This window comes from Rhamphochromis sp. 'chilingali', assembly GCF_963969265.1.
Source record: "Rhamphochromis sp. 'chilingali' genome assembly, chromosome: 19".
NCBI lineage: Eukaryota > Metazoa > Chordata > Actinopteri > Cichliformes > Cichlidae > Rhamphochromis > Rhamphochromis sp. 'chilingali'.
This window is the reverse complement of record NC_137946.1, coordinates 28,053,009-28,066,692: the sequence shown is the minus strand read 5'-3', so window position 1 is coordinate 28,066,692 and position 13,684 is coordinate 28,053,009. Positions and strand designations below refer to the sequence as shown.

At 41.3% G+C, this 13,684-nt stretch overlaps 1 protein-coding gene across 2 annotated transcripts; it reads left to right on the top strand.

Annotated features, from left to right (window-relative positions):
* Positions 1–758: 758 nt before the first annotated feature.
* Positions 759–13,331, top strand: elmod1 (ELMO/CED-12 domain containing 1). Of its 2 annotated transcripts, XM_080867002.1 has the most exons (12): positions 759–879; positions 1,311–1,382; positions 5,056–5,201; positions 8,344–8,372; positions 8,526–8,623; positions 8,785–8,914; positions 9,263–9,396; positions 9,603–9,671; positions 10,759–10,779; positions 11,063–11,113; positions 11,800–11,933; positions 12,856–13,331. In XM_080867002.1, exons 2-12 carry the CDS (start codon positions 1,366–1,368, stop codon positions 13,029–13,031), a joined length of 1,005 nt encoding a protein of 334 aa, XP_080723128.1. In that variant the 5' UTR covers positions 759–879; positions 1,311–1,365; the 3' UTR covers positions 13,032–13,331. The 2 variants fall into 2 exon arrangements, with proteins under 2 accessions (XP_080723128.1, XP_080723129.1); XM_080867003.1 differs by lacking the exon at positions 10,759–10,779.
* Positions 13,332–13,684: the final 353 nt, after the last annotated feature.

Below are 13,684 nucleotides of genomic sequence, written 5' to 3'. Positions count from 1 at the left end.
TGAATCATCACAAGATCATGCAGCTTAGAGATGAAATGAATCCTGTGAAGCCACCATTGGCAATAACCCTGTGTTATCCTAATATGTATTTTTTTTTTTATTGTTCATACAAGTCTTTAAAAAAAGCCTTTTTTGCTTTTATCCAAAACATAGGATAATGACCAATGATGACTCAGACCACAGAAGGTTAATGAATCTCTACACTACAAGATATTAAAGTGGTCCTATTACACGTTCCCTTTAATATCTATATTAGAACATTTATTGGTGTTCATAGTGATACGTTTCAAATAATGAAGAACCAAAATTCTGTGAACCAAAACGTAAGGCTTCAGTTTATTCTTTGTCTACTTTTGGATCTATATGGCATTAGGGAGCTATTTCTAATACGGCTATCTCAGGTCCAGAAGCCCCACCCACCTGCTATTCAAACCGTCTGTTTTTGAGGGGCAGCCAATCAGAAGAAAGCGTATTAAAGAAGAAAGGAAAGGAGCTAAACTGGTTTGTTCTAAGGGACAAACTGAGGCCCTAAGGGCAAGTATAAACCAAATAAGGATGGTTTTAAACTATAAATCATGCAAAGCTGTTTTGGTTGAGAATTGAACAATGAAAACAAGGAGATGGAAACGTGCAACTACACTTTTTAAGGTACAAAAACAAGAACGTGTCCAGTTTTATCAATACATGATACTGGTAGAAAATGTTCCTGGGACTTTATGAGTGCTGTTATTCTGCACTGCGTTGCTGTTGCTGTAGCTTTTAGACTGAGTGTCAGTCAACATGGAGGAAAGCAGGCGACTGTAGCCCAGAGAAGAGGACAAAAACGCTGCACCCTGCCGCCTCCCGCCTTCCGTTTTGCCTCCTTATTATCCCAAATCGGTAAGAAAAGGGTCTTTTTCTTTTGGTTTTACCGGTTATATTACAGGTAAACCTTTTACAGCCGCTGTTTGATTTCCTGTAGCGTCTTCAGCTACAGATTACTCAGTGTTTGCGCCTTGGTTTGCCAATCACACCGGAGACGAACGAGGAATGAAAATTGAATTTATCTGCCTTTTTCTGCTCTGAAAACCTTAAATAACCGCCCTCAATCCTCCAGAAGAGCTTCTGTGGGTGGCTGTGGTTTTTACAGCGCCAAATTTAACCCAAACAGAAGCTCTGCGGCTCGCAGGAATCAAGCGCTGTTGCGGCGGAGAGCCGCAGATTTGCATGCGCGTTAATTCCTCAGCACCGCGGACAGCTCCGGAGCTCGGGCCTGTCTGGCGGCTCCGTGTCCGCAAGCCTCAAACACTCATCATCTCCTCCGTTTCCAGGTTATCACTCAACTGCACTAGCACCGGAGACACCTGAGGGGTAACAGCGGCCGAGATGAAGCATTTCCTGAGGTAAGGCGAGTCTCCATGATTAAGATGGAAGCTGTGCTGTGGATTTGCATTTTGCATGGAAACGTGAAGGAATTCATCGTCACTCTCCTCCTTCTCTTCTCAGCTTGTTTATCCATGTTTGCCTTCTACCTGCTATAATTAATTATTAATAACAAGCACCGCGGTCCCTTTATTCCCAGTCCTCCCATTTAAGCTCTTTCCAGTCCATTATGACATTGTGTAGCAGTAAGTGGCTGTTATGGTGTGAATGGCTTTGAATGAGTCCCTTTGTAAGGAGGCCTCTTAATAATGGAGCACTCCAGAGGTGTTTCTATTAATAGTTCTCTCTTTCTGCCTTGGCTTTTTAATGTGTGGTTTTTTTTAATGGGTTTTTTTCCCCCTATTTTGGGCTCAATATTGACCAAAACTGGGAGAGTATAATATTAAAAAGCAGAAGTTTAATCAATGTGGGTGAAATTAACACCTGAGCCTATAAAGTCTTCAGGAAAGTGTTTAATGAGGTCACTGAGGAAGAGCTTTCTGATAGTTTGATGCAGAAGTGGTTAGCACTGTCACTTTGTAGCAAGAGGTTTAAATGGCCTGGTTAGTTTTCTGTGTTAAGTTTGTTGTGTGTTTTGTCCTGATTCTCTGGCTTATTTCCATAGTCCAAAGACTATGTCTACCACTCTAACTGGTGGTTCTAAATTGGTCTAGATGATTGACAGCTTAGCAGCAGATCAGATTTTGTTTGTCTTGAACTGAAGTTCTTAGGCAGACAGACATTTTGTTCTTTAGTGGAAACAAGCATCCATAGGAATCTGTACATATAAGGCTTGACATGTATAAATGTATTCAGGGACGTGAAAATAAGGAGGGGAGGTTAATGTCCATGAATACGATTAGAAGCTGTGAACATTTCACAAGCTGCTGTGAAACTGTGTTGGCGTAGTAAACGTCTCGACAAAGAGAAAGACAAAACACGAGGGGGGAACAAAACACAGGTGAAATAAAACACCTTTAATGTAAAACACCAAATGACGGAGAAAAAAAGAACTTGGCAGTATTTTGGAGATAGATTCTTAAATGTTTTGCATTTAGCAAAGCCAGCAGTATTCATAACTGTGCTTTTTCCACATCTGTAGTCATCAATCTTTAAATTGGCTTTACCCACCAGTGCTTCCCCCCCCCCCCCCCTTTTGCCCCAGTTCATACCAAATTTCCCATAAATCCCAACTGATTTCCCAAGTGAATGAATAAATTTGTTGGAGAAAATTTAGCTTCATTAACTTTTAATGAACAGTAGAAGCCAGGCTGCCAATGTTTTTCACTGATGGCTGTGTTTGCTTACAGTAATTATTCTAATGTGCCACGATGACTCTACCAATAGTTTAGAGATGGAAATATGATTCATGCTTTTGGCTGATCAGAGTATTTTGAAGGAATTAACGGCAACACTTTAATCATTCTAGCAGCTGGGGACATCAGTTAGGGTTTTTTCTTGTGTGTAATTAAATCAAAGTGAAGTTTAATAAAATGATGGTGGGAGGTTGTCTCCATTGTTTTGACCGTTTTCACAGGATGAGCAGGTCTCGCAATAACCAGCAAACTGACCTTTATGTGTATGACTCAGTGGGGTAACCCTTTAAAATAGATTAGCAGGTGGCAAGTGTGTTGTTCAAGGACATTTTATTAGACAGTTCTGTGTATTAAGCCTGTAATTGTGGGTTGCTATATAACCTTAAACGCCTCCTTCACTCTCCCTTTGCTCGGTGTTTGCTTCCTTGAAGGTTAAAAAGCTGAGTGTCAGTACGAGCTGTTCAACATGCCAGTCTCATCCACAAGCTGAGAATGAAAGATTAATCCCCACGGACCTTTCTTACCTTCTATTTGTTGTTGTTGATACTGAAGATCATGTCCTACTGTGATCTTTGTGCACAAGCTGGCTTGATTTCTGTCTGGAAAAATTGTAAATGCTGAACAAAGATAGAGGATTTGCAGCTGGATAGAAAAGAAAAGTTTTCAAGTGTACTTAAAGTACTGTGAGTCCTCCCAATCGCTACACAAAATCTGCTTTCTTGCTACCATTAGCTTACCTACTAATGCTTTCAATCCATTTATACATTGGAAATTTAAAAAAAAGTAGTAGACTCAAAAAAATAACTCTTTGAATGAACATAAAAAAATCATTGAAAGAATTTCCACGTAAATAAATTGCTTTATTTTAGCATTATGCAATTCTGTTATTCCAACTTAATGTACTTGAGTTAGAGTAACGTGATTAATTAATGATGAATCAACTGTTTTACTAAGGTTGAGTCCAACTTAATTTAATTAAGTTGATCCTACCCATGCAAATTACGTTAGTGCGACAAAAATGCTTAATCGTAATAGAAAGCTATTTATTAATGTGGAAATCCTTTCCATGATTATTTTAAGTTCATTTAAAGAGTTATTTTTTGGAGTGTTCAACAAAGTCTAGAGTCTGGTTAACATAAGATGTTAATGGATTTATAATAATAACTCCATCCATCCTCTTATCTTTACCAGGGTTGCAGTGAGGCTGGGGCCTATCCCAGATGTGATAGGGTGCGAGGCAACAGTGCTAACCACTGTGCCACCGACCTGTCAATCTAGACTTCAAAAAAATAGGGAAGCTATGATTACAAGGCTTGATATAGAATTTTCTGTATGTTTTTGTCCTTTACAGGTTAAACCGCAATAAATAGCTAAGGCATATAGTGTGTGTATGGTTGTCTATCTCTTCTAACCGCAGTGATTTTCCTGTGGTTTGAACTCTTGTGTGATCTTGTGAATTCTGTGAGTCCAGGCAACTAACCACTCTTACTAGATTGTATTATGTCATCTCAACAAGAATAAATGAAGTTGCCGGATTTCATGCAGATCCTACATGATTTAATTACGTTCACCACAGAAACATGAAATTATTTTGTTCACATTACAAGTTTGAATTTTGCAAATGTAACAACCACCCAATTTCATTTTTTTGAGTGTAGCAGTGGAAAATACAATTTTCAATCTTTAGTGAGACAACCGATGGCGAAAACATTGAGAAGAAAAAAAGGATTGTGTTCAGGGTGATGTTCAGCATTCTCTGCAGACCGAGGCGGACGAAGGCCGGAAATCATTTATTCTCTTAATGGGTCACTATGCATTTCCCAGGACATTTCCATTTTCATTCTCAGCATCCCCTGCAAAAATAGCACGCTTTGATCTGCTGCAAGTCTCCCCTAGTAGACAAGATGTGAAGCACACTCTTCTGACACTTTGTGTCTTCCTCTCTGCTTCTGCATTTTCACTTCAGGGTCTTTGTCTCAAACTTAATGTGAAACAAAATTGGTCAAAAATAAATTTGTGTAGGCATATTTGTGTAATATGCTGAACTGTAAAAAAGCAAACAGAAAAAAAAAATCATACCTACAGTTATTTATTATTTCATTACTCACCTGATGTCGGTAACAACAAATCCAATCCACACAGGCAAAGAAATCAAACCACAGATGCCCATAAATTATGTGTAATACTGAGAAATGAAGGTGAGAAGTTCATGGCAATAGCACCTTTAGAAATATATTACTTAGAAAATTGGTTATGTATTCAATACTTATTTTACCCACTGTATATAATATCTGTGTAAATTTTTAGGAGTATAATCCCCTTGTTTTCTCCCCTGCAGAGTCGTGACCCAGTTCTTTGTGTTCCTCTACTGCAAGTGTCTTTGGCGGGGCCTAAAGTTTGTTGCCAGGAAGTTTACAGGACGCTGCGAGCTGCAGCGAATCTGCTACAACAACAAACATGGAGCCCGCAGGACCCTCAAGATAGGTATGACTTTCATCTTATTTGTAAAAATGTTTCGCACACATGCATCAATGTTCATATTTGTATATGATTTGGTCATATTTATCATTCATTGATTCTAGTTGCATTTTGAAATAGACGTAGACTCCAGTTGTGACGCCAGTGTGGAAATGACTTAAGTCTGCATTTTGTGTAATGGCCAGTGGGGGGCCAATTAGATTTCATGTATAGGAGTCTATCTGAATAATGTTTTTCACTTGATTTATGACCCCAGTAAACACCGTTCTGCCTGTGTTTGTGGTATAAATTTCTAGTTTTGAGTCTTCATTGATACAGGATTGTGTTCATTTTGTAAATTTTGGTCACATTTTGAGCAAAACAGATGATAAATAAGAGTTTTCTTTGGGGCATGGCTACCTTCAATTCAGTTTTATATAGTGCCAAATCAGCATGCACTTTATATTGTAAAATAAAGAGCCTAAATAATACCTTGTGGTTGTCAAGTTGCTACAATATGAGGATAGATCTAATTCTGGGTTTTATAGTGATGAGGAGGACTCAGGGAACAGAACACATGTAGAAACCAAAAGAAAAAAACGCTTTAAGTAAAACAGGAAATAACCAATACATAAGATAAGATAAGATAGAACTTTATTAATCCCTCAGGTGGGTTCCTCTGGGAAATTCGACTTCCAAAAAAAGCACAGCAACGACCGAAGTTACAGTTACAGAATTGTTATATATATATATATATATATATATATATATATATATATATATATATATATATACACACACACACACACACACACACACACACATATATAAATACAGAGACAAATATAAATAAAATATACAAAGGGGATAAATAGAATAAATAGGAATAAAAAATAAATAAAAATACAAGTGAATTGCACATTTCAAGTATTGAGTCTATTGCACTGTTGACTATTTACAAAAAGTATTGCACAAGGTATTGTACAGTGAGGTGAAGAGGCACTACAGCTTAGTTGTTCCCCCCTCCTTTGTCCTCCTGTTTCCCCTCCCTCTCCCCTCCAGAGAGGAGTTAAACAGTCTGATGGCGTGTGGGACAAAGGAGTTTTTAAGTCTGTTAGTTCTTGTCTTTGGGAGAAGCAACCTGTCACTGAACAGACTCTTCTGATTGTTTATGGCCGTGTGCAGAGGATGCCCAGCATTGTTCATAATGTCCAGCAGTTTCTTTAATGTCCTTTTCTCTGCCACTGTCACCAGAGTGTCCAGCTTCATGCCGACCACAGAGCTAGCCTTCCTGATCAGTTTCTCCAGCCTGGATGAGTCCCTCTTTGCTGTGCTGCTCCCCCAGCACACCACAGCATAGAAAAGTACTCCAGCAACCACCGACTGGTAAAACATCCTCAGGAGCTTCCTGCAGATGTTAAAAGACCTCAGCCTCCTGAGGAAGTACAGTCGGCTTTGGGCTTTTTTATACAGGTGCTCTGTGTTGCATGACCAGTCCAGTTTATTGTCCACCCACAGCCCGAGGTACTTGTACTTGTTGACCACCTCCACCTCCTCCCCCTCTATCTGAACCGGCAGTGGACCTTCTCTGGACCTCCCGAAGTCCACAACCAGTTCCTTAGTCTTTGAGGTGTTGAGTTGCAGGTGGTTTGTGTGACTCCATGCGACAAAGTTCCTCACCAGACTTCTGTACTCCTCTTCCTGATCATCCCAGATACACCCCATGATGGCCGTGTCGTCTGCAAACTTCTGAATGTGGCATAATTCAGAGTTGTAGCAGAAGTCAGAGGTGTACAGGGTGAAGAGAAGAGGGGACAGCACAGTTCCCTGTGGTGCTCCTGTGCTGCTGACCACAGTGTCAGACGTGATGTCCTTCAGCCTGACGTACTGTGGTCTGTCGGTGAGGTAGTCGGAGATCCAGGCCACCAGGCAGGGGTCCACCTCCATCCTGTTCAGTTTTTCCTGAAGCATACAGGGCCGGATGGTATTAAAGGCACTGGAAAAGTCAAGAAACAGGATCCTGACCGTGCCTTTTCCCCCATCCAGGTGTGAGTGGGCTCTGTGTAGGAGGTACAGGATGGCATCCTCCACTCCGACACCCGCCTTGTATGCAAACTGTAGTGGGTCCTGGGCATGTTGTACCTGTGGTCGGAGGAAGTTGAGGAAGAGCCGCTCTAGAGTCTTCATAAGATGTGACGTCAGTGCCACCGGTCGGAAGTCATTCAGCTCATTGGGCCGGTTCTTTTTGGGGACCGGGACGATGCAGGATGTCTTCCAGAGGGCGGGCACTCTCCCCAGTCGCAGACTGAGGTTGAAGACTCGTTGTAGCGGCTCCCCAAGTTCAGCAGCACACGCCTTAAGCATCCTAGGACACACCTTGTCTGGGCCTGCTGCCTTTCTGGGGCGAAGCTTCCTCAGTTGCCTCCTGACCTGATCCACTGTGACACTGGGAGATGTTTGGGAGGAGGGGAGGGGGGGAGATGTCTTGCTGCTGAGAGAGGGATTGGAGGAGGGGGGTGTCATGGTGTCAGGAAGGGGGGGAAGCGAGGGAGGCAGGAGAGTGGGGAGAGGACTCTGTAGTGAAGGTGAGGGTGAGGGTGGGGGGGTTGTGGGCTGGTCAAACCTGTTGAAGAAGTTGTTGAGTTCGTTTGCCTTCTCCACAGTCCCCCCCACTGTGCTTTTCTTGGTGTTGTGGCCTGTGATGGTTTTCACACCATTCCAGACCTCCCTCATATTGTTCCTCTCCAACTTCTGCTCCACCTTCCTCCTGTAGGTGTCCTTTGCTTCCCTCAGGCAGCGTTTCACCTCCCGCTGTGCTGCTTTCATCTCCTCCTTCACTTTGCTCCTGAAAGCCTACACGAAAACATACACGAATACTAACACCAGGATGTGCAAGAGGAGGAAACACAAAAGATTCAAAGCTTAAACACAGTAATTGAACAGAGCGAGGCACAGACGAGAACACAGAGAAGAATCAGAATATAATCAAACCAACACAAGAATTCATTCATCCAATTTTCTTCTGCCTCTTACTTATTCAGTATTATGTTAGCTCAGAGATTCATGATTTACATTCAGTGTACCATATCAGCAGTCTGAGGCATTGGACAGAGCATTGTTCACTGTTACTGTACACATTTGTCTTACTCTTTGCAACATTTCCTTGCAGAGTCATCTCTGAGGTACTCCAAGAATGAGGTATGGGGCTCTTTCAATCTGTCGTTATGCACGTGCAACATAATCCGGGTTTATTGCTCAGTCTTCTTGCCTCAGTCCTTAACATGTGTTCCCACTCTGTCCTTGCCTCTCTCTTTATATTCCTGCCATCTTCTCTGCTCTTATCCACTCCAGCTGCTGCAGTCTGCCCTCAGCGTCCATCCTGATAAAGTGGAGAAAACCATCGATGACATCATGGCCTTGAAGAAAATTAACCCTGACACCAACCCACAGTGAGACTCTGCGCTGCATATCACATTTCTGTTCTTGTGTTGTGGTTAATTAGAGGTTAACAAAGGAAGCTAATCCCTAGAGTAGCTGTGAAGGACAGCGGAGAGTTTATACAATGCACCCCTCAGAGACAAACGGACTACCTGTCCCTTTGTCTCTCCAGGCTCGGCATCTCTCTGCAGGCCAGCCTGCTGCAGATTGTGGGCTACAGGAGCCTGGTGGCAGAGGTGGAGAAGCTACGCAGGGAGCCTTATGACTGCGAAAATCCTGAGCATGAGGAAATGCTGATGAAGGTATGCAGTCTCTCTCTGGTTGGTTAAAGAGAACAAAATATTGTATCTGTCTTCATGTAGTGTCAGATAAACTTCATGACTGGGGTCACTTATTTGAATCATTACTCTTTACATTTGCTTGAGTTAAATCGGTTATCCCGTAGTTCATTTCATTAAATGGATGTTCTCCCACTACTAAATTAAATACATTTTTTACTATAGAAAAAGTTCCCCCTGTACCACTATGTTACAGTCTCGTACTTACACTTGTCAGGCATGATATTACACTGTAATGAATACTATGCTTTGTTATAGAATAATAATTTTACTCTACTGAGCTGTGGTTGTGTGCTTGTGTGTGTGTTGTAGCTATGGAAAGAGCTGCGCCCTGACACACCTCTCACGGGTCGCATATCCAAACAGTGGTGTGAGATTGGTTTCCAGGGCAGCGATCCAAAGACTGATTTCAGGGGCATGGGACTGCTGGGCCTGCACAACCTGCTGTAAGCTGTCGGCCTGGAACACAGATTAAAAACCAGCCAAGCAGTGCAACACTTACATATGGAGATATACATGTTCAGCATGTCATTTAAAGACTTTAAATCAAAGCCAAAACTATAAATAAATAATTATAATTCATAGGCTACATATGCATATCCATGAACGGGAAGTTCAGACATGCCTTTTCCCTTATGTTGTCTTTCTACAGGTATTTTGCTGAACACGACAAGGCTACTGCCCTGCAGATGCTCCATGATTCCCTCCAACCAAAGCACAAGTATGTTCATTTTGCCTTTCACGGGCATATGAAAGGAATACACCAAGTGGATTGGTAGAACATCTCTGCCAATAATTACAGATGTAGACTGTATATGAATTTATGGAGTTTATAGTTCATAGAAAAAGAAAAGTACAGAAAAATGTAACCTTGCAATAACAGAGGAAAGTGCACATTGAGCTATAATAGCACAAAGTTCAAGTATTAGTCAATGAAAAGTGTGTAAATTATACAGCAGAATCACAATATAACACATTATATTAGATGTAACCACAGTGCTGGAAATAATATCCTTCAGATTCAAACAAAGCATGGATGTGAGGTTGGTTTTGTATAAAATATAATCAAAGAAATATCACATCTGTTCGCTAAAAGGTCATATGTATGCCAAACAAACTCTATTGAAACCAAAAGTGATCAACGGTGGACCTAATGGTAAAACCAGGACAGCTTTCTGTCATTGACTAACAACTTAAGATTGATTTGATTGAACCCTTAGCCAATGTACATAGCTTGGGCAATTGTACTTTCTGTCTCTAACACTGACCACAATTTGAAAAATGAACTTTAAGTTTTACTAAATGTGACGGGACTCTGGCGACTGACTTCATAAAGACACCAGAAAAGTGTTAATTGAGGTCACACAGTTAGGGAACTGAGGACGTTTTTTCCCATACGTTTCAGTACAAATGGAAGTCTTTTTGCAGCCAGAGGAGTCGCCCCCTGCTGGCCATTCAGAAGAGTGAAGGCAATTCAGCACTGGCTTCATTTTTAAAAACAGATATAACATAAAAATAAATCAAAGCGTCTACTTACAACTACTTGGTGTATTCCTTCTACATTAATCTGTACTTAATCATGCATAACTCTGCATCCATCATACTCTGCTTGATTATATTCATTTTTACAGCTTGATGCCATTCACTGCCTCATCTTTTATTGACTACTGCTGCTTGTATTGTTTCTCATCGGCATCCCAGTGAGCGGTCTCATTTCCAAAATGAAGATTCTTCTTCTTTTTCTTTTATTTCTCCTCCACCTCCATTTCTGCCCATGCCTCCTTCTCTGTCTGTCTCATGCACTGTAGGAGCACACACAGAAAGCCAAGGTACTCTACTTCACTTTCATTCACTTGCCGTTTGCTGCGTTCATTGCTTACTCATTTAGGTTGATTTTTCATGCACCTAAAGCTGCACTAAGCATGATAATTTATACAAACTGAAGCATCATCTTGTCAGCCTAAAGGCAGAAAAAAAGAGAGCCATAAATCAGCATTAACAGACAGTTTCTAAATTGTTCTCAGAAGATTTAGCTTTTATGCGCATTATGGTGCACTGTGGTTGCTGCTTCACATGTAAACTATCCGTGACTCAAGTGTGTGTCCTTCACAGCGAGGTAAACAAGCCTGAATGGGAACAGAAGAACCTTGACAAAGCGATTGGGTAAGTCTCACATGCACATGCAATATATGCAGACATGCACGTGTGTGTGGAGCAGGGAAATCTGGGCTGCTGCTGCTGGAGCTGTGTGAGGTTTGGCCTCAAAACAGAGCAGCTTCAGCATGTGACGCTCACAACAAGCCAGCATATGCATGTGAGTGCGTTGTAGAAGTGTGTGGATCTGTAAGCAGGAGACACTGTGTTTATGTGCTAATGGGCAGGAAGTATTTTACTACTGTGTGGCCTGCTGTACTGCTACGCTGGCTTCTGTTGTCAGTCTGCATTAGTGCCGAATAGAGCCGAGGATTGTTGTGAAAAAACAAGTGCGACATCGCAGCAGTGTCTTTAATAAATAGACAGTTTGTGATTTGCACTGAGTGTGGACTTTCTCATGAAGTGAAATGGTTAAAGATGTTGAGCACACCATTATGGCCGAGTGATGTTGGGACAGTAATCCTGTTAATCTATATTTTATGCCTTTAGAATTTTAAGTCCTTGTGTTTAATGTCTATGGTTATTTGCTTACAGAGGCTCTCTTTCCATCTGTTTGAGTGTAATCTCCGTTCTCTACAAAACATAAAATCTTTTGTGAAATGGAAAACCTGCAGTCTGTTTCTCCTCTCCTGTCACAGCAGTCTAACAAAAAACAGGGTCCCACCTACTGACTTAGTAAATATTTTGTCCCCCAGGTATTCCTTTGCCATTGTGGGCATCAACATCACAGATCTGGCCTACTCTCTGTTGGTGAGTGGAGCTCTGAAGACCCATCTGTACAATGTGGCTCCAGAGATGCCCAGCCTGCTGCACTTCCAGCAGACCTTCTGTGAGTACATTGGATTGGGATGAACAGTATTTTATCTTTATTTTTCCCGTATATTGATTTATGTATTTTTCATTTTGCTTAGAATTTTGAACGTTTTTGCATCAGAATTAAAAAAAGTTTTCTTTTAAAGTTTAAGGTTGGGGAGATGTTGGTATACAGAACTTGCATAAAATTGTATTTTAACCAAGTGGCATCTTCCAAAGCAGGTCCTTCTCCAAATACCCCAAGCCGAACATATCAATAATACAAGTTTAAAGCCTGGGACAAAAAACTGTTTTATTCTGTTTGGGTAGTTTCAACCTTTATTCCAACTGTATATCTGGGAACTCTTTTTATAACTAATGTTTCTGCAGACTGTTAAGGCTTATAGTTTTAACCAACGAGCATAATCCTTCTGAAACTTAAAATATCCAAAATGTACAAAATGTATTTTGGATTACTATTATTTTATTATTATTTGAATTAATCAGTTTGGCCAAAAATGGGTTAATGGACTTCTATAGCAGCAGAAGTCTATGGGGTCCACCACAGGTAGCGCCCCTGGTGGCTGTTTCTGCATTGCATCCACTTTTCTGAGCCAGAACTACGTTCATCTTTTAAACTGTGAGAGCCTTAACTGTATACAGTCATAGAAAAAAATTTCTAATGTCCCAAAGTGGCAAAAAATTAAACCACATAAACCACATACATTGTTAAAAATATGTCATTAACTTTCAGCTGTTTGTTTAACTGTGTGTGCAGATTTGTAATTGGAAGCTTTTTCTCTTTTTTCCACCTGCTATGGTAAAAAAAGAGGTGTGAGAAAGAAACAAATCAGTTAAACTGTGTGGTGGAAAATAAAAAAGATGCTAAAATGCAGTACGAGGATAATTACTTGTGGATTAGCTGCACATATGTGTCTATTTACTTTCTTTCTTGGCAGGTTACCTGATGCAGGAGTTCCACCGCTTCTGGATTGAGGAGGATCCCAGCGACATCATGGAGTTTAACCGAGTCCGCTCCAAGTTTCACCGAAGGATCCTGCAACAGCTGAAGAACCCAGACATGGCTCTGTGCCCCCACTTCTCTGCCTCCGATCTCCACCTTGTCAACCTCTAAACACCCTCACTGAGCCCTTCATACCCCTACAGAGGTCTCCCGTCTTCATGAACCCCCACAGAGGTCTCCCTTAGATGTCTGGTAGGCCATCAATACATCAGAACCAGCCTCACACTCGCAGAGATGGTTCCTCCATCTGCTGGACATATCTGGGAAGGCTCTGTTCCATGTCCGCTCAGCCCAACACGTCCCAGCTAACGTCATGTCGCATCACTGCCAACAGCTTAACTCAACCACACACACACACACACACACACACACACACACACACACACACACACACACACACACACACAAACAGAATCTAACCTTAGACAGGATCTTAATAATTTAAAATGGGGACTTTTCCCTCAGACTTCCCACATTGTAAACAGATGTTTGACCCCAAAAAAAAAAATTAAAAAAAGAAGTGCACACACATACACACTGCCTATCTGCCCTCACTGCAGCGTTAGACCACCAGCATCAGAGATGACCATAGCGATTGTAGCTGTGCATGAGGAGGCTGGCACCACTCCATCACTACACTCATTGTTGTTGCTTTAAGGACTCATAACGATTGTATCACAGCCGTTACACCTCAGTTATGAACCCTTTTTGTTTAATTTAATAACAAACCAAATTTACTTTATCAGCCAAAAACAGCTATTAGA

Bases quoted from the DNA above. Each gene is read 5' to 3' on its own strand.
- elmod1 (XM_080867002.1), top strand. The intron at 5,202-8,343 runs GTATGACTTTCA...ATTTCCTTGCAG, and splicing joins CCGCAGGACCCTCAAGATAG to AGTCATCTCTGAGGTACTCC. The intron at 11,934-12,855 runs GTGAGTACATTG...CTTTCTTGGCAG, and splicing joins GCACTTCCAGCAGACCTTCT to GTTACCTGATGCAGGAGTTC.